We start from the raw sequence: 21,559 nt of genomic DNA on the forward strand, positions 1-21,559 counted from the left end.
AAATCCATCACATGCAATTTAGACATTAAAGAAAGTGTAAGTTTCAATGGCTCTTCCTTATTCGTACATTAGGGAATGTGTTTGCACATTCAACTGTCAATGTAAAAGCCAATTCTTTGGTGTTTTATGAAAGGCCAATCCCAGGGCAACAGACATTATATCTCATTACTGACAGACTTTAATCAGCAAGGGTTTATTTTTGTAAGGGTAGTGCACTTAGGCAATTGGCTTTCTTTACTCTCTGATTCAGTCTCCGGCTGAAATGTATTAAGTTTGTACTTCAACCGTTCCTATTTAATCTCAAACTTGAAATGCGTTGACTCCAATTTCCATGAGAAATGATCTGTTAATGGATTTGGGCATGTGACAGGTTTGGGCCACTTTTAACACAAACGAAAACTTCATTTGCAAATTACACCTGAAAAAATAGGACTGTATTAGATAACACATTAGAAATAACAGTTGAGTGTATTGCATTACACAGACGAGTACTGATTGAGTATAATATTGTTTTGGTGGGTATCGGATTGTAATGCAAGATGCTATCTGTTTAGCAAGCTTGTATATTTGATGATTTGCACAGTGACTGCCGCTGAAAACTACCCTAACAAAAAAATAAGATGTTAATCGATACATAAGATGTTGTAATGCCATAATTGTGTACTATGGTATTTCCATGTATATGGTAGGCCTACACTCTCAGAAAAAAAGGCTACAAGAAGGTACGAAATTGTCACTGAGGCGGTACATTTTCAAAATTGTACCTAAAAAAAAATGTAAATGTATAGTGAGCAATCTGTTAAATGATGGAACAATTGATTGAAGTTATGGATATCATTGCATTATATATCGTATTCAACCAAGTAGCATCACTTCACTTTAGTTTTTTTTTTTAACCTAATCTTAAAGGAATCTTTAGTATAAAAAAGCAGGTCAGAAAGACTTCGGCTATAAGTTAAGCTTTACAATAATAGCACTCCTAATTATCTGCTATAAGGCAACAATAAAGCTCCCACCTTCTTTAGCAAGATTAATTAGTGAGCGTTGGTCAACATTAAGAGAACAGTAAACAAATTATGCCTGAAACATGTAAAAAAAAAAAACATGTTTTGAAAGTGAAAAGTTCAACAGACATCTGCAGTATACAGTACTTAAAAATAACACCGTAATTGATAAAGCATATAGCATCTACCGCAGTATTAACTGTAACCTGAAATGACCACTATGGCAATTAAAATACCTTTTAAAAGCAAAGCGGTATTGCCATTAAAGTTCCATTAAGTATGCAGCAGGTTAAAGTAAATCACTTAAACAGATGACAAATGAGAGCTGGAGAATATGTGTGTGTGCAGGTACTTTAAAAACTGGGTAATTAAATAAATCATATCACAATTAGTAAATAAAATGCAATATTATTCAATCTAATTCAGCTTACTTGTGTGGAGATGTTAGGGAGAACTGACAGCTATGGTCCCCATTCACTTTTACACTTTTTTTAAGTTGAGTCATTGATGTTACAATTTTTTTTTAGTTGAACTATCCCTTTAAAAGTCGAAATGCTTTATCCCTTTGACTTTAATTCTAAACCACTGCGTCATAAACTATGGCATCATCTTTTTGTTCATGACATGAATAAAATATATAAAAAATATAGACAGTGCCATGTACGTCAAAACCATAATATTTGACCCACACACTTTTTAAAGGGGTCATAGCGTGGAAATCAGACTTTTTCCAAGTACTATAATTGGGTCCCCAGTGCTTCTATCAACCTAGAAAAAAAAAATAATAATTCAGCCCAGTAACTTTGTTTGGGTAAGCCATTTTCTGCAAGCATGTGAAAAAAATGAGTCGTTCAGATTTTGCCTGTTTTGTTAAGGTATGTAGCGAGGCGAATAACAATAATCCCTCCCCTTAATCTGCATTATCCAACCAGGCACTGTAATTTAGTGCAGAGAGAAAGAAACACATTATTGACAGCACAATTGAGTTTTAATTACAACAAATCACCACCATTGTGATCAGTGTTTGCATTTCATCAGCTCATTTGCATTTTAAATGACACCCCAAAATGGCATGCTTTTGCTTATGCCTACAAAGTGGCAATTTTAACATGCTATAATTATTTATCTCTGAAGTATTTTGAGTTAAAACTTCACATACGCACTCTAAAGACACAATAGACTTATTTTACATATTTTAAAAAATATAATATGACCCCTTTAAGACCAATGATACTGCACCAACTCACCCTTTCTCTAATTTAGCGCATATGTGTGTTCACTTTTTTCAACCTGACAGATCCTGTTAAATTTATATTTCTCTAACTAAGAGAGAGAGAGAGAGAGAGAGAGAGAGAGAGAGAGAGAGAGAGAGAGAGAGAGAGAGAGAGAGAGAGAGAGATTGGGTATAACAAATATAAAATGTAGGGTATTCAAAAATTTTATCAGTTTACCTTTATTCGTCTAGCAGTCTAGCAAAATAAATAAAATATCAAAACATGTAACCATGGTTCCCTGAGAAGGGACCGAGACGCTGCATCGCCAAAGTGACGCTTTGGGGACTTGTCACACAGAGGTTCTCCTAAAGCGCCACTTCGGCGATGCAGCGCAAGTTCCCTTAAAGGGGAACCATTGGCTTATGTGTAATGAAATCACCTTTTAAACTTTTAACTCTTTAACAGACATCTTTAAAACAAAAGATCTCTTCTCGAAAGCATCTCTCCGTGAAAAACAGACCATGATATGCTCACTCTCTTTTAACTCTTTCACCGCCAATGACAAATTATCTCATCAATTAAGAGAAAACGCTTCCCTGCCAATGACAAGTATTTTCTGCTTTCCGCAATACCGCTATTCCGCAACGTATAAAACCTGGAAGTATCACCCTAAGGCAAGCAGCTGCATGTCCGTGTATGTTTTAAGTATCGCTCTGAATCTGATCTCTGACCCTCATAAAAATTGAATTATCTCAACTTTTTCTCAAAAATGTGTTGTTTTTAAAAAAACCTACCCATATTTGAGAGGGTTTTTTTTGAAAGCGGGGGTCTGATCTTTCATTTGATATATTGTATATTTATATATTTAAATAAGAACATTTTCTGGAAGACATTAAACTTTTGTGAATATCATGAAAAATGCTCTGCACTTGTGCCGACACCGGGATGCAAAGACATCTTGCCAGGTTCTCAGGGCAGATGTTTTTAAAAATGTATTTTACTGTCAACATTGATGTGACAGAGAAAAATAAAATTAAATAGGTCATATCACTAAAAATTCTAAACAATATATAACCTAAGCGAAAACCATACATGCCTACTCGCTAGACTTGCTGTAGACTAAATTAAGAAGGCTATTATTTACCAAACTTATTTAAACATTCGTACAAAACTGGGAAAGGTGGGTGAAAGTACTTAGACTTTTCTGAAAGGTAACATCAGTGGGTGCATGTCTAGCGAGGCGGGAGGTCAGGGGTGGTATTGCTCCTGAAGTACCAGGTCAAGTTTTTCTGCCAGCCTAGCGCGGTGAGACCTTTCAGCAAGATCAAAGATAGATTACTTGAGGTTTCATGTAGAAATCTCATGTCTCCTAGAGGAATCTGTGTGGAGTGGGCATTGGGGAGTGACGGGCGGTGTGAGTTCATCCAGATAATTACCTAGTGTACCTGAAGAGGAGGACAAAACCCACAATTTTTTAATTTAGTAAGGGGGACTTTGAGGTTTCTGCGAGTGGCTGAAGACCACAGTCTGGGCTGTGAATGAGTTTGATGTGTACCATGGTTCATTAGGTTTACTAGGTCACACCAAAGATTTAGTTGTTCTCTTCTTAGAAAAATGTTTTTTCGGTTTTCACAAAACACATTGTTCCAAAAAACAATCTTTACAAAAATCTATGCTTAAATGTTTGACTTGAAAGTTTCTATGAAGCAAGCTGAAGGATAAAAACTGTGAAAAATGTGCCCTAGAAATGTAGCTCACTATGTTTTGAGACAAAGTCATTGAGACTTGAGTTTGGTCTAAATATATGAATAAATGTCTGAGGATAAACGAAAAGAACAAAAGCAGTTAAAAACAAAAGAGAGTTTTTTCGATTGTCACCTGCTGAAAACATCTTTGTCTGTTTTCAGACAAGGACACAAAGGAGAAAAGAGACGGACAGACAGCTGCTACAATGCACAATTACCATTTAATTACTACTAGTACTAATTATTCGCTTATTTTAATGTCAAACACACACATAAGCACACACAAACATCTGTTTAATGATAATATCTATATGACTTTTCCCAAGGATTTGACAGCTGCAAACTGCTGTTTCTCATCTTTTGATAAACATTTTTAAAGCAACACATTATTTTTTCTTCTACTGTACGTCGGAGATTGAATTTATGTTTAATACAGTAATGGCATTTAAAGTTGCCTTCAAATGATTCGAACCAGACCAAATGCAAGCGTGTTCAATTGACCAAGATCATAGCTACACGCAAAATTTAGATAAACATGTACAATTGGAAGTAACAAGCACTTATGACTGCACTCAGATCAGCGTGGAACATATGAGGCATTTGATCTCAATCTTGCGTGAGCCCGTGTAATGCGAGGCGGGTTAATAGAGTTCACTGTAATGATACAGGGGACCATCAGTTCCAGCCGAAATGGCACCATGTCACAAATGGGTAATTTTATGGAGTTTATCGACTAAAACCAAAACACGCCACAAATTTAGAAGCACTAAGTAGGAAGGTCCACCACACTATATACCATAATGTATAAATCCTTTAATGTAAACAATCAAACTGTTTGAATTAAAGGCGGGGTACATGATCTCTGAAAGCCAGTGTTGACATTTGAAATCACCTAAACAAACACGCCTACCCCAATAGCATCTGGACCTTCTTTTGATCCCGCCCCACACAAACGCAACCCAGGCAACGATGTTGCTTAGTAGACACGCCCCTTACTGCTGATTGGCTACAAATGTGCTTTGGTATTCGGCCCCACTCCCTTTTCCAAAGAGTTTTTCAAAAATCATGCACCCCGCCTTTAAACTTGAACTTGTAAGCTTTGTTAAATTGGGGGAATGATATAAATGTAAACAATTTCTAGAGAATCTAAAGATATAAGAAGTTTGAGCACTGATTTTACTATGAATAGGGGACAATGCAACCCTCTATGGCCCTGTCCCAAATGGCACACTCCGGACTTATGGACTTCCCCAGAGTCCACAATTTAATGAGATCATGTAGACCTTAGGGACCCTTGATGGGAGCCCATGAGGGGACACTGGCGTCGTATTTTGGGACAGACTCGGGCGTCACGCTAATAATATGAAAAGAAGTTGCTCATCAGTGTAAACTCCTCCCTTTCAACGTCTGATTGGTCTGATTGCTCTTTCGCAAGAACTTCTGGGTTGGTAAAGTGTGTGAAGCCTGCTGCAGTTCATCAAGTGTGCAAAGGGGCCGCTGATGAGCACAGTTCAAGCGTAAAGACGACAGATGGGACAACCCACGGATTCGGAGACTAAGTGAGCACCCGCAAGTTAAGGCCACAAGACTGAAAGTCCACATGAAGTGCACCATTTGGGACATTGTGTGCCCTCTTTGGGTGATTCTCACGAAATTAGACTTATGAGGTGTTATGAAACATTTTGGTAATAAAAGTAAATGCTATCAAAATAAGAAGCATACAGTTACAAACATCTCTTCATGTACTATTTTGCACATGATTTCAAATGACATCATACAAACCAATTTAGTTGTTTTTTCCACATTTAGGGGCAACATTTTCAATTCCGCAACGTGTCCATGACTGGATTTGGGTTCTCTGACATGGAAATATTTATAATTATAAAATCTAAAAAATAAAAAGCTTCAGTGCATGTTATACTATAAACATTTACATTAAAGAAACATGTTGTATTTGGTGATCATTGGTAAATGTAGAGACAATAATAAGGAATATAAATGTGTCCAAGACCAATTTTCTCATCCTCCGCATCAAAAAAAATCATTGTTTAAGCCCTCAAGGAACTAACATTTTCCACACAAAAAAATTGTTGGAAGGGACATAATTGATTGTGACACTCAAGATGGCTACCAGGTAAGCAGTTCTTATTTTTTCTCTCCATATAAAAGTTGAAATTTAGCTTGTCATAGTACCTAGACAACTTTTTAGTTCTCATTACCGAAAAATGAGTTTGTAAATGCATATATTTAATGTAATATCATGTTGCGCTAATGCTAATTTTTGATAATGATAATCTAAAAAAAGTAAATAATTCTATAGGAAATATTTTTTAAATCCTCTAAAAATAATGGTTATAGAAAGTTCAGATTTAATCTTATATGTGCAAAAAAATGGCTTCAAGGGCTTTTTAAAAACTCTCATGCTGGACACCTTCTAAATCTGGATTTCGTGAGAATCACCCCTTTATGAGCACTCTGGTGATGGAAGTCCCGCCTTCCAGTTGTATGAAGCGTGCATTCATGAAGTCCACCGCTAATACAACAAGTATACTTTAGTTTTTATTTTAATTTTTAAATTAAAAATAACTGAGGAATCCTATTTAAGTTTATATATACTGTATATTTAAGGTAGTTGTGAAGGAAATTAATGTATTTTTTGCACACTTCCATATAGAAATTTGTGGGTGGGAACTGTTGCTGAGCTGAAACAACCACAAAAAAATTATTTCAGGTTTAATTGTTGATCAGAAATATTTAAGTGTGATATTAGCACATGATTTTAGATATTTCTGTCTTTTCCCATTCAAGTAGATATGGCTTTAGTCTTGCATGAATGAAAGAACTGCCCGAACTCCAAAGGCATTGAAATTATGGCTGTCTAGTGTCACGACTTCCATAAAGGGACTTTCAAGTCTATTTGAAACTAGTTTACTTAACTGGTTAGACTTACTATTTGTAAATACCTCATTAAAATGAAGTTTTGAGGGACACTGTTATTAATTTCAAGATTAATCACAAGCAAATTTCCAACATATATATTTTTAATAGGTGTTTCATGTACATACTGTACTGTACATTATTGCCTTGCGCGCCGCTGTGAAACTTTACGGCTTTATTTTTATCACGTTCACACAGCAGTGCTTTTCGCGAAACAGGAAAAGACACCAATGTGTCTGACACTAACTAGGTGTCTAGCAAGCAATATTATAAGCCGGCAAAATCCGTTGCTTAAGTAATGAGGTCTCAATTTCAGATGACAGAAAGGCCTGCTACAGAAATTGTCATATATATTAGGAAACATGCAGTAACATTTGATTTCCACAAAGTAAATCAGTTTCAAGAAATGAGGGCATTAAATAACTCGATGAAGTTCATTCCAATAGTCCGTGTGAGATGACAGCCATTGAATTGATTCTGCTGACACACAGCATTAAATATTACACATAACAAGCAGTGGGTTTAATTTGTGGCATTAGCATTTAATCAATCACTTTTGTTTACAGAAAAAAAGACATGGAAATTAAGATGCTTTATTTACTCAGGACATTTCGATTTCCCTGCCAAGGAAATGAAACGGAGAAAACCAGAACTAACAGGTACAGTAACTCACTAACCCACCAGTGTGTAAACGGTGTCGATGAAAGCGTGTAAAATTGATCAGCCCATCTGTGTTGTACCCTAAGGAATAGCACGTCTCCATCAACACCTCTGACAGACAGCAAGTAATAAAATATGACGTGTGTGTGAGGAATCTTCCATATGGTGACTATTTTGACAGAACTGTGACCCTAAACAGATGTGTCACGTCGGTATGCACGGTTGCTGTGTGGGTGTCACACCTGTTTCCCATGACAACACCAAAACGGCAGTCTGTGTGAAGTGACATCTGTATAAATGCTGCTCACAGGTGAAAAAAAATCACAGGTGAGATCTATTTAATAATTCAATTACATCTAGACATCAGAGGGATTTAAATTGAAATTTAACAATACAATTTAGTCATTTTTTCACCCTGATGTTATTTGAAACCCCAAAGGCCTTCTATCTTCTTCAGAACCCAAACACAGTTTTTTTAGTGTTGCTTTGGGTTTTCTGGTTACTATGGGAGTGGATGGTGACCAGCTTCAAGATTCAAAATGGCCCGAAATCTTTAAATAATAACTCCACTTGACTTGTTTCATATATTTTAAGTGTCCTGAAGACATTTATTCCCCTACTTTCATATCATTTAAGACTTTATTTATAAAGAAACATAGCTATGAACTCCATCCAGTCTTTTGAGTAACCTGTGAGCAATAACATTTTTCCTGGGTTGTATTATACGCATACATAAAAAATCAGATAAAGAGATTTGATAAGAACCTTGGCCAACATCACTGAGTTTGAAGGATTTGACATATAGCACAAGGATGTTATATCGTTATGGTTACAGTTTATGTGTCAATAATTTAGCATGTTGGTTCATGACTGGACTATATTTTCCCGCAGATGGATGTTATAAAATATGAAACCTGTCAGTTTTAATACATTATCTCTCTCTCCAACACAAGCCTGTTAAAAATTCTTATGGCAAACTGACCTTGTATGACACTTTATTGATATTACATCATAAAACGTGCCCATCAATGTTTTTAAAGAGCCTGCCTTTAGGGTAAATCATTGATTAATTATACAATTTCTTGATTGTATTAAGAAGTTGCAGGTAGCCAGAGGAAAAATGACACATATTTATATGTAAAGGATGGTAAGTCTGGCTGGTGAGCAAGGTCCAGATAGCCACTAGTAGATTTCATAACCACAAAAAATTATCTCTCTTTATTACACGGCTCTCTGGAATGCTGGATTCTGATTGGTCAGTTGAGACATTTGCAGGTTCGTTCTTTTCAAATAATAACCGCTCCAAAGTAATAACGCAAAGCCAGTACTACTTGTACGATTAAAATCGATCCGCGCCAATAAAGATTACTGTTTGGCGCCATCTTGTGACAAACACTGGACAACCACAACATTTTGACATTAATTTTAACATGTACGGAAAAAACAAAACATTTAAACAGTGGATAGAAGAACGAACAACGACAAGACACAGAGAGCTTACTGAGACTGAACTTGACAAAATAGAGCATGACAGCTACGAAGCCAACACACACAAAAATACAGAATGGGCATTAAAACTTCTCAAAGACTGGCTAAAACAGAAAAAATGGAGACAGACAAGTATGAAGCAGAGGATCTTAATAAGGTATTATGATCATTTTATGCATCTGTGCAAAGTTTCGCGGAAGGATAAAAATTTTAATTTAAAACAAATATGCCAATAAAATGTTTCAAATTCATATTCATGTCCAGTTTTTTTTCTTATGTTGCAAGTAGCCGTGTAATAAACGGGATAATGTAGAGGCTGCCGGTAGTTATTGGGAAATAAGCCCCTTCAGTTTGATACAAGACCCTCCGCTTCGCGTCGGGTCCTGATCACACTGTCGGGGCTTATTTCCTGATAACTACCGGCTGCCGCTACACTGTAAAAAAAAAATTGCTGCGAAAACGTAAAAAAGTCAGTCAACCTGATGCATTAAGACTTTTGTATTGTCTCAATGTATTTTTAATAATTACACATAGTAATAATACGATGTTCAGCCAACTTACACTTGCTTGTTTTTGCAATTCTGATTTTCAAATTTTCCTAATTAAGATATTTGTTTTACACCAATTGCTATTGTTCAGTTAATTTGCTTTTTTATGTTCTGTGGATGAAGAATTTTCAATTAGCCAAATTATTATGCATGTTAGCCAACTAACACTTGCTTGTTTACGCAATTCAGATTTTTTAATTTTCCTAATAATGATATTTGTGTCACCACAATTGCTGTTGTTCAGTTAATTAGCTTTTTTATGTTTTGTGGATGAAAAGTTTTCAATTGGCAAAATAAAGACATAAACCATTTACTTATCATCATCATTTATTTCAATTAGAAATAAGATGCTACAAAAGCCCAAACTCTGTTCACAATATTTAACTTTTCTTTAAAGTTGTGACACAGCAGCTGCACAAAGATCTTCAGTAGGAACTTAAACTTTGCATACAATAAGCATACAGACCATTTTTAACAGCAACAAAAATCAGTGCAATACAATTTCTCATAAAATCACTCAACTGTACACAAAAACAGCATAAAACTTGTTGGTACTGTATCAATTTAGGATTTTTCTTTGTATCCAACAATAAAATGTTTTTAATATCTTGACATGTTCCGTAATCTAAAACCTTTTTAACAGCAACAAAAATCAGTGCAATACAATTTCTCATAAAATCACTCAACTGTACACAAAAACAGCATAAAACTTGTTGGTACTGTATCAATTTAGGATTTTTCTTTGTATCCAACAATAAAATGTTTTTAATATCTTGACATGTTCCGTAATCTAAAACCTTTCAAATTACCACATTTAAACCAACATTTAAAACACTTGTACAGTTTTATTTAAAAGGATAGTTCACCCAAAATTGAAAATTGTGTCATTTTCTTACTCCCATGATGTTACAAACCTGTATAAATGTATTTGTTCTGATGAACATAAGATATTTTGAAGAATGTTTGTAACCAAACAGATCATGAACCTCATTCATTTCTTTAGTATTCTTTTTCCTACTATAAAAGTGAATGGGGCACATGAACGTTTGGTTACAAACATTCCTCAAAGCATTCTTCTTCATGTTCCTCGGAACTTGGCCATTTATAGAGGTTTGTAAGAAAATAAGAGTGACAAAATGTGACAATTTTCACTTTTTGATGAACTATCCCTTTATCAATTTCAATTTTAAACATCCTTATATAAGAACAGACATGCTTACTGCAACCACTAACCTGGTATGGTATGCTGTAATACAAAATTACAATTATAAAACACATTAAGAACAGTCTGACATCTGACGACAAGAAAAAGATGCCAACCAAAAGAATCACATTGTATCCAAGTTGCACTTTAGGTCTTGTAACAAATGAATGCCACAAAGGATCCCAAAACACTGTTCTGATTTTTTTACAACAGTTTGTTCTTCAGAGAAAGCACACAATTGGTGCATTTGGAACAGTTTGACACCTGTATCAAGAAATAGAGGTGCAAAAAAACAAAAAACATACCTTGTTCATTTGTTACAAGACCTAAAGTGCGCTTGGATACATCAAAAAGGATCCCAAAACACTGTTCTGATTTTCTTTACAACAGTTTGTTCTTCAGAGAAAGCACACGTTTGGTTCATTTGGAACAGTTTGACATCTGTAACAAGAAATAGAGATGAAAAAAAAACGCAGACCTTGTATCCAGGCAAGCGCACTTTAGGTCTTGTAACAAATGAACATCAAAAAGGATCCCAAAACACTGTTCTGATTTTCTTTATAACAGTTTGTTCTTCATAGAAAGCACACGTTTGGTGCATTTGGAACAGTTTGACATCTGTAACAAGAAATAGAGATGCAAAAAAAAAAAACTGCAGATCTTGTATCCAAGCGCACTTTAGGTCTTGTAACAAATGAATGCCACAAAGGATCCCAAAACACTGTTCTGGTTTTCTTTACAACAGTTTGTTCTTCAGAGAAAGCACACAATTGGTGCATTTGGAAAAGTTTGACACCTGTAACAAGAAATAGAGATGCAAAAAAAAAAAAAAAAAAAACAGACCTTGTATCAAAGTGTCTTGTAACAAATGAACATCAAAAAGGATGCCAAAACACTGTTCTGATTTTCTTTACAACAGTTTGTTCTTCAGAGAAAGCACACGTTTGGTGCATCCAGATCCCAGCTCCATGAAAACATTCTGAATGGTGTCAAAAGTGTACTTAAGAGCTTGAGGATAGGACATGTTTAATGCATACAGAAGGCCAAAAAGGTATGCAAGAGCAGTAGAAATATCTGGGAGATCTTTCAAAACGACGACCTGCTCCAACACCACAGCAATGTTTACCACCTCGGGTGATGACGCCTGGGTGTCATCTTCCAAAACACACAGAATGGCAATAGACACTCCTTTTGCCCCATCTTCGGTGTCCTGTTACACAAACAATAATCTATTTGAACAGATATTTTGTAGTTGCATTCTATCCATAATAGACTGTAAAAGTCAATAGTCATTAAACCGTCAACACTTGCAGACTGACAAACATAAGACTAGAACAAGTAAATATTCACTTTTTTAAAGAAACCTAATGAACAAAAATAATAAAATCTCAAAACTTTTAGCCTTTTGAAGTATTTACTACTTACTTTGCATGTCTTGAACAGCTTGTTTGGGTCCTCTCGAAGAAACAAAGGCAGGCCTTTCAAAGCAGTAGTCCTTCTGTGATTACCAATATCTGTCATCTTAAAAACATACAGAGGTAACAACCAATTAGCCAAAGTACAAAAACCGTTCATATCAGACAACCTAATGTGAATAAACCTCCACAACATTTAAGTTATGAAACTAAACTTGCCCTTTCATCAAGTCTTTCTAGGAGCTGTTCCATATCCTCTCCAAATGCAGCTTTTCGAGCTCTGTATACTTTCAAGAGCTTAGGTGTAAATCTGTCTGTTGCTGCCCTGAAGACGTCAAGAAGGTCTTTATTCGTGATTCTGAAGAATTCCTCAGCAATCTGTTTTTAACAAATACATGTTGTAGTTACAGTAACAAAACTTAAAGGATAAACCGGATTAAAAAAACATTTATAGTCTTAACTTGAAATACTATTCATGCAGAAACACTACTTCTTGTAGCAATATCAGCGTGAATCTAATGTCAAGTATTCACAAGTCAGTCAGGAAGTCCTTTAATACAGGTCAGTCCTTATGACCCCCTACCGGAACATTTTTTTTCATGTAAGAGATGGACAATTCTGTTTATATACTTAATGTTATTTATTGTCTAAATGCCTATTAAGAAAGTGTTTCTCAACTCCAGTCCTCATCACCCACCTACCACAATATTTTTTACAGGCCTTCCAATATAAAATGCAGGATTCAACTTATCAGTCTGTTAGTGTGTTAACTATGGAAACAAAATTGTCCATCTTTTACATAGAAAGAAAACAAAAATGTTCCGTGAGGGGGTCGTAAGGACTGACCTGTATTAAAGGACATCCTGACTGACTTGTGAGTACTTGACATTAGATTCACGCTGATATTGCTGCAAGAAGTAGTGTTTCTGCATGAATAGTATTTCAAGTTAAGTTGACCTTGTTAGTGGAAATAAACATCATCGAGCTACAAATAGCAGTCACAGATGGTTAAAATGTGTATTACATGTGGTGCCTTAAAGGGTTAGTTCACCCCAAATGATAATTTTTATCATTAATAATTTACCCATGTCATTCTAAAACACCAAGTGATCTGATTGTCTAGATGAAAACCAGGAGGTATGACTTCAGTTTGTTTCACAATTTTCCCCCCAGAAAAGCATAAAAGACATCGCCTTAAAAGGTTCACGTCCCATCAGTAGTTCAAGTATATTATGAAGCAACAACAACACTTTTGTGAGCAATGAAAACAAAACGAGCGATTTTATTCAACAATTTGTTCTCCTCCTTGTTCGTTCAGTGCACGTTCACGAGCAGACTACGGTGTATGTTGCTGATGTGGTTGTCAGTGTACAGACACAGAATACACTGGCAAGTAATCTGCACATGATTTATACATGCTGTTCCAGTATTGTTTACAATGTTTACACATAATGGCTTAAATAAAAAAGCAGCAAAAAACAAACAAACATTGGCAACTACATCTGCAGGTGACGTCAGCAGCCTACGCCGTAGTCTGCTCGTGAACGCGCACTGAACTACTTTGAGAACAAATTGTTGAATAAAATTGTTTGTTTTGTTGTCCTTGTGCACAAAAAGTGTTCTTGTCGCTTCATAATATTATTATTGAATGACTGATGGTACGTGGACCTTTTTGGTGATGTCTTTTATTTTTTTCTGGGAAAAATAATTTTGAAACTACCTCAAGTTAAGAGGACAGACAGAAGCCTCCTGGTTTTCATCAAAAATATCTAAAAATGCAATCTGGAGACAATCAGATCACTTGGGGTTTTTAGAACGACACAAGGTTAAGTGATTTATGATAAAATTATCATTTTGGGGTGAACTAACCCTTAAAGTAATAAAAACATTTCATGTGTTTCTAACAAATTTAGGATAATAAAGAAACAATACAAAATCATTAAAATTAGCCTTTTTAACAAGGAAAAACCTAAAATAATGACCTGTTCCTGGAGAAAAAGTGCAGGCCACCTCTGTTGCACGTCTACAACCATTGGTTGATCTTCTACCACTTCTTTTCTCCTCAGGGAAAAAGTTAATTCCATTTTTTCACTTATGACCACCATGTTGCTTCTTGCCTTTTTGGTTTCATCGATCAATAAAAGTCTTTGTTCTTCAAGTGAAGCGTCAGTATGGTTGCATGGATGTTCCGGGACAAAATTCACTTCTCCACGCTTTGCTTTTTTCATGGTGAAACCATGTCCATGTTCAACATCCTTACGCTTCTTGTTCACACTAACTTCATTGCAGCCTGCTGCTCTCAATTTTGAACGGTAATTGTTTAGCTTGTTCTTTAGGCTGATCAACCATCCTTCATAGCCCTTACCTTTGCCAGGCTCCTTAAGGCATGGATACTTGGAAATCAGTGCAGATGCAATGGACTCAATTTCTTGATTGTTGGGATATGCCTTTATGTCAAAAACAGCCTGAACTATTTTATCAAGAATCTCCATCTTTATGTCTCTGGTCACATCAATGCCTGTCTGTGTTTCTGCATATGTCTCATTCCCTCGTCGTAGTTTTAGCTCGACATCAAATGACAGGGGTGGGATGGGGAATGGCAGTGGCCATTCTGAGGCTGTGCGCAAATACCTTTGTACAGAGGGTGTGGAGCTGGTAAAGGATCCATCAGAGTCATCAACACTAGCAGTATCAAGAGATGACACAGAAAGGCTGGGTTCGGACAATGATGAATTGCACCACTGAATATGCAAGACTGCTTTGTCACTTGGCAGTTCCGAGATGTCAGTCAGGCTGCAAAGGGCATTCCCAAAATCAGGGTCCTGAAACTGCAAGACGAACTGGCCTTGTAACTGCAGTTTCTCCTTCAGAATACTAATAAGGGACTCCACAGACTGTGGCACTTCAAAAAGCTGAAGTCGCCGGGCATCAGTTGTAGAAATGACAACTCGCAGTAGTAAAGCCTGTAAACCGAGAGGAAGACAGAGAAAGTTAAGAAAAAAATAAATAATAAAAATTCCAATTTAAATAAAAAAATAACTTCACACATACCATCAGGCAAGTTTAATGGTGCAGGTATATCCTCAGGGTCACAAGGACTCGGTCTCTAAGCCTGTATGGAATCAATGGGTGATAATCATTTAAGTCATCAAGATCAAGTACAACCATGTCAGCATAGTTGCTTTCCACAAGTTCATAAGATCTCAAGTGTTCAATATACCAGGCAGAAAGTCTTTTAGATACAAAGGAGACTTTGTCAGGACAGAGCAACATGCGCTCTATCTTGAAGAACTCAGGCTGTCCATTGCATTGTCCAGCAGATATAATCATGTCCTTAGCATATTGAGTTCCATACAGCCAAACATTTTTGGACAGTGACACAGTGTACACATGAGGAAACTTTCCTTGTATAGCACATTTCAGTTTTGCATCTAACAGTGATATTTTAACCACATCCACTTTTTCAACATATAACTCTGATTTCAAAAGGCTTTGAGCATTCAAATGATAGGCAATCATTTGCTGATGTTTAACAGAAAGAGTAAGCAGCAAATTTTTCACATTGTGAACATCACGTGCTACATTCTTAAAGAATGAGTGCTTGGACTCATATCGCATAGTCCACAAGTTCACCAAAGGTCCAAAGCATTTTGTCAGTTGTGGGTAGTGGTCAATGAAGTGGTGCTTCGGCTTTAATTTGAAGTCTGGAAACGTGGAAGTCAGAAGCAAGCGGTGATCTGCCAATTTACATGACAAGTAACACAGAGTTTCTTCAGAGAGACTGTGTGATAGGACAATTTCTACAATTTCTTTTAGATCCATTAATATTTCCCATGATGGCTCGTGTTCTGGGATGCAATCCCAAATCATTAAAGGAAGTAAGCGCAACAAACACCAATTTTCATGACCATTACCCCCAATTGATCCTTTAACTAGGCCTGATTTTAGAATTGCCTTTGGTTTGTTGACCTTGTCAGAGTACTTGTAAGGGAATGTTTTGATTGAGTGATTTAATCCTTCAAGAGTAATGTAACCTTTTGAGATCAAATCTCTGAGACACAAAGATAATTCCACAGGTATGACCCCTTCAAAAAAATCATGTAAAATGTCTGGGGGAAACCCAGTTACTGGATGAAAGTTTCTCAAGTGTTTGCTTAATGAACACTCACTCTTTACACCATTAACACTCTGCAGGGTGTCACTCTGCTTAAGCTGTTCCACAAATGAATTGTGCTCTTCAACAGTCCTCAGAGGGAAATCACTAGCCTTAACAGTTGCTATTTGATCACGACTTATCAAACAGAACCGACAGAATTTATCAACATTAAAGTTTTCCTGGTATCCTGCAAGACTGTGGGCTCCGAGATTATCTGCACATACACAGAAAACAGTTGGCTTCACATAATGCCCCAAAGCCTCCACAAACACACCATCTTGCTCCAAAGCTTTCAAATCTTTTATCAAAGGTTCCAGTAATTTGTCATAGCCAAATTTCTTAACATCAACACTCCTTCCTAAAACCGCTAACTGAATTGATGTTAAAGTAGACCTCCACTTTGCAGGTAAATTTAAGATCATCCAGTAGACAGCAGTAATTTTATGAATTTTTCTTGATGTGCCTAATGGGTTGCAAACTTCAAACTCATCTATATAAAAGGCCAAACTCAGAACAACCTCTTCTTCTGCAACAAATACATTCTCCCTGTAGTACTTTCCATCTTGAAACGAATTGTACTGTCCAGCTAAATGTTCGTTTGTAAATTCAACTTTATCCAAAAAACATGGTAAACTTAGCAGAGTTTCAAGTACCTGAATGACTGGCACATAAACAAAGGATTCTTTATGGGTATGTTCATAAAGATATTCTGTAGGTTCTATTAAAGGAAAGTGTTGTTTGAAATACAGAGTTCTTCTGTAGTCAGTAGACAAAATACCCTTTGCAGATATTGCGGTTAAAAGTGGATTGGTCAAACACACTGAATCTGCAATTTCTTTGACAATGTTACTTTCAACATTAACGTTGTGCTTTGTGAGAATTGATTCTACACTATGAAGGGCCTGAGATTTGGAGAACAACAAAATACTTTTAAGTTCCTCAATTATTTTCTGAGTTGCATCTTTTGAAACATGGAACACAGTCTGCATACACAAAAAAAGAGATGCAATTTTGTGTTCAAGTGTTTGACTATTTACATCTTCATCAAACTGTATTCTATCATCATCTCCAATTTCGACTTCTGAAGAGATCTGTGAGATAGAGGGCACTTCATTATCAGTACTCTCGAAGACCGTCTGTATTGCAGTTCGAAAGTCTTTTAGTGTATGCTTTCTGTGAATTCTGCTTCTATGAGAGCTGAACGTTGGCCGATTGTTTGTTTTAAATCCACATCCTTTAAAGGGGCAATTAATTGTTTCTTTTCGTTTAAGATGATTTCCAAGGTGAATGAAGAAACGTTTCTCACTGCAAATCTCTCGGAATTCACACAGTTCACAACTTATTGTTGAAAGTTCTTGACTGACTTTGTGACGGTTTTGGTGTGATTTAGATAGGTGTGATTTTAAAGCACCTGCTGTCCTGAAGACACAAACACACCCAGTATGAATACAAGGCCAGCTGGAAATGCTTGGGTGATGCAGCCGATAGTGCTTTAGAAGGACGTCTTCACTCGAACTGCTGAATTTGCAGTTTTTACACTGCATTAAGTATTTTCATAATCCTGGAAAACAGAAAAATAAATAAGTTACAACTTTATTTCGAAACATATTTGAAAATGAATTTGAAAATGTATTGCACTTAAAATGGTAATATTCTTCAGCCTTTTTAACTAATGTCAAACAATGTTCACATGATAATAATCTAGTTCCAATTTATATTTTTTTATACATGTTATTATTTCGATTTCATTATACCTTTTATTTGATGCAGAAAATAATTTGGGCTAATCCCTTTTCATGCTTCATCAGCCTTGCATGAGGAATAATAATGTATTATGCCATTTTTAATAAATGTAATGTTCTTTATTGTCTTACATTCACTATGGAAACAAAAACGGGTTAAGGTTTACTGCTTAAGACAACTAATTACAAAGGTGCTAACTAAAATGGTGTGCATTGATACACACAGACAAAATATATTATCAAATGAGTACTTTAACTCAATGTCAGTACATTTTATATACTGATATTTAAGCAAGTATAGAAAATAACACTTTAGTCTGTTCACCTTGGAACACAGCATGCTTCAGAGAAAAACCTGTACAGAAAATTACCGTTTGGTGAAAATGTAAATAAATCCTGTACACAGTCATTGGTGAAATGTTTATAGGTTTCAGCAGATTTATAGTTTTGTTAATTGTTCACATGTACATACCATAAAGATAGTTTACGAGTTTAAGTACGAAGCTGGATGAACAAATTCGACTTCTTTTCGCGAGTAACAGTCTCATCTATTACGTAGTCAGTGAACTTACGATGCCTTCCAAATGGCGCTTCAGTAACACACACAACAAACCCACGTGATAGTCCGATAGTCGAATTTTATCTCGAAGTTGTTAATGTAAACTGCTTTTTCCAGACTTTGGAAAAAGGTCGATTACGACGAGGGTTTCGTTTGACGTCGACAAGGACACGTACGACGGATAGACTGAATATACATAACATGCATACAGCGCTGCGCAGACTGAACGGCGTATGACGTCAAAGTACAGCGAGAGCACAAAGCAGACTGTTCTAGAATCAGTATTGCTGTACAGCGTACGTCTGTGTCTCGACTACCACTAACGGTAACTGGCCACAGACTGGATAACATTATTATAAAAATATCCGGTTTAACATCATTTAAAATATCTTTACATTCGTTAATATTAGTGCAACCACCTTAAACATCGCAATAGCGCCACGTTGAGACTCAACCTAAACTAACAAAAGTCTAACAAAAAGCCTTCAATATTAACTTTGGACATGTTTTGCTGAAACCATATTTTAATTACGTAAGCTAATATAACAGCGTAAGTTAACGTTAATATATAGTTTGCTTCGAGGTCCTGATTGGATTGCTTTATTGATTCCAAAACACTGGTTCATATTCAACTGCAACATATTTAACGTTACATCTCATTTTAAATTTCAAAGATAAATATTAGTAAGTTATATGCCAACATTATAACTTATAGCCTATCATTTTAAAATGAAAATGATAAATACCTGCCACAATAAGTCTTTATGAAAACTATGCGCCCACTACGCAAACATATTTGCATCACTAATGACAGACGTTGTTTGTAAAAAAAAAAAAAAAAAGACGAAAAACTTGTCTACTTTTCATTTCAAGTGCCTAAAATTAATTAACATTAATTACTCACCTGAAACCTGCTTCTCTCCGCTCCAAGTCCAAAATGGCAGCCAGAAAACGTGGTGATGCTGATAATGAGAAGGGAAACCCCGTAGATGCATGCGCGCGCAGTTCAATTAAAAAATGTTTGTTCATTCAACTTGGTTAATGATGTTGCTATAACATTTTGCTAAATTTTTTTGTACTTACATGCAATTTTACATAAACTCACAATATTCACAATTCCTATTATCTGTAACTAAAAAAAAACTGTTTTCTGAACAAAGGGTCATTTTATTTTTTACAGTGTACATTATCCCTTACTTATTGTCATTTAAAAGTAGCTGTGTATTCTGATTCTTATTTCTTTAAAATAAAGGACATTTTCCCAATGGCAGCAGTTTTCTGCAAGGTTTCTCATAAGCGTGACATTAACTGCAATTGATTTCCACACAACCTGAAACTTAAAGAGCACATATTTTATTGCTAAAAACAACGCTATATTTATATGTGTTTGCGTGGTTTATGGTTAAAAAAAACCACATTATTTTCCACATACCTTACATTTTTGTAGCTCCAGATTTCACACTCTTCCTGAAACGCACTGATTTGAAACGCACCGTGTCCCTGATTGGCCAGCTAATCTGTATGTTGTGACTGGCCTGAATACCTCTAATGTCAGCCAGAAATGTGACGCTCCTTACCAAGTTTAAACGATTCGGTCACAATGCAATGAGTACAAGAGGGAGGAATTGGTAACACTTTACAATAACAGTACATGAATAATCATGTACTAATACATAAATTAATAATTACTTTAATATGAAGTAATGATAAGTTAAGCCATGTACTAATCAATAACTAACCATAACTATGTCATGAGTCATATGAATTCATGCATGAATTACAGCCACCTTAACTACACATTAATACATGTTTGTTAGTTAATGCATTAATTAACACTTTGGGTAACCGAAATCAAACATGCTCTAGAACAGTGGTTCCCAACGGTTTGCAGGATCTGATGCTTTGTTTGAGGTCAAATAAAGATGTATAAAATGTTCCACTTATAATTTTAGAAACAAAAGATATTTTTCAAATTCATGTGCTCACAATACCAAGATAGCAGGTAGTTAAAGTATTTTATTATGTAAGATAATTGTTCTCTATTTTTGTGTGCTTGTCAATGTAGATTGCAAAATCAAAAGGAAGGTTGATGTAAACATTACGGCCTACAACAGGCTGTCCGCTCGTTACACTTGTGGTCTGCTGCTTTTGGCGCTGTCAAAATATTTCAGTTAAAATCATTCTAACTATTCCTCAGAAATGACAAACATGCTAACCAAAGTCACAATGCCAAATGTATAGTGTTCATATAAAGACCATCAAACCGTCAATCATACCAGTTTATTTGTGAAAGCTATTAAAATGTTATCTTTATGTTATTTTAATTATTGTTTAATTAATTTTTCGCATTGTATCAGGATCAGCGTTCAGCCAGGGGCGGATCTACGGGTGGATTGACAGCTTGCCCACCCAATCAGATTCATGGAAATACATTATGTTTTTTCATTCAAACCGTAATTCTTCAACCATTTGAACTATCAAAAAATTAGAATTGCTCCTAAAGAAAACAAATTGCGCTTTTTGGCAATATATGGTTTATTACGGTAATGTCTTGCTTTCCGTCCACCAATCGCTGCTGTCATCTAGAGCGGAAGAGGCGGGTTTGAAGAGAGCGCGGTAGGTTAGATTGCACTGAGTAGCAGATTCGTGTGTGAACGTGTGGATCACTGCGGTAAAGAAAAGACTTCTAAATAAAAACGGTGTACACCAGCAACACTAAAGTTAACTCGCTCTTGGTGGCTCGGGACTCGACGGCCCGACTGGACTGTTTAAGTAGATTTTCAATAAAGCAGTGTTGATATTTTTTGCTTCTGGGTCCTCTTATGTTTCAGAACCAGTGCTTAGGTAAGCCACAGGCGTTTAGCTAAATAAATGCTCAATGCTTAAA

The 21,559-nt window shown here is 35.9% G+C and overlaps 1 protein-coding gene across 2 annotated transcripts; it reads right to left on the reverse strand.

The window, feature by feature from the left end:
- Positions 1 to 10,235: 10,235 nt before the first annotated feature.
- On the reverse strand, positions 10,236 to 19,743 carry LOC141282389 (uncharacterized). Of its 2 annotated transcripts, XM_073815264.1 has the most exons (7): positions 18,586 to 19,743; positions 17,783 to 17,932; positions 15,267 to 15,327; positions 14,198 to 15,178; positions 12,435 to 12,593; positions 12,226 to 12,321; positions 10,236 to 12,010 (listed from the first exon to the last, which is right to left on the reverse strand). In XM_073815264.1, the coding sequence occupies exons 3-7, from the start codon at positions 15,267 to 15,269 to the stop codon at positions 11,711 to 11,713; spliced, it is 1,539 nt and encodes a 512-aa protein (XP_073671365.1). In that variant the 5' UTR covers positions 15,270 to 15,327; positions 17,783 to 17,932; positions 18,586 to 19,743; the 3' UTR covers positions 10,236 to 11,710. The 2 variants fall into 2 exon arrangements, with proteins under 2 accessions (XP_073671365.1, XP_073671364.1); XM_073815263.1 differs by having other exon boundaries at positions 15,267 to 17,932.
- Between the last annotated feature and the right edge of the window lie 1,816 nt (positions 19,744 to 21,559).

Source organism: Paramisgurnus dabryanus, chromosome 7 (genome assembly GCF_030506205.2).
Source record: "Paramisgurnus dabryanus chromosome 7, PD_genome_1.1, whole genome shotgun sequence".
In the NCBI taxonomy this organism is placed as follows: Eukaryota; Metazoa; Chordata; class Actinopteri; order Cypriniformes; family Cobitidae; genus Paramisgurnus; species Paramisgurnus dabryanus.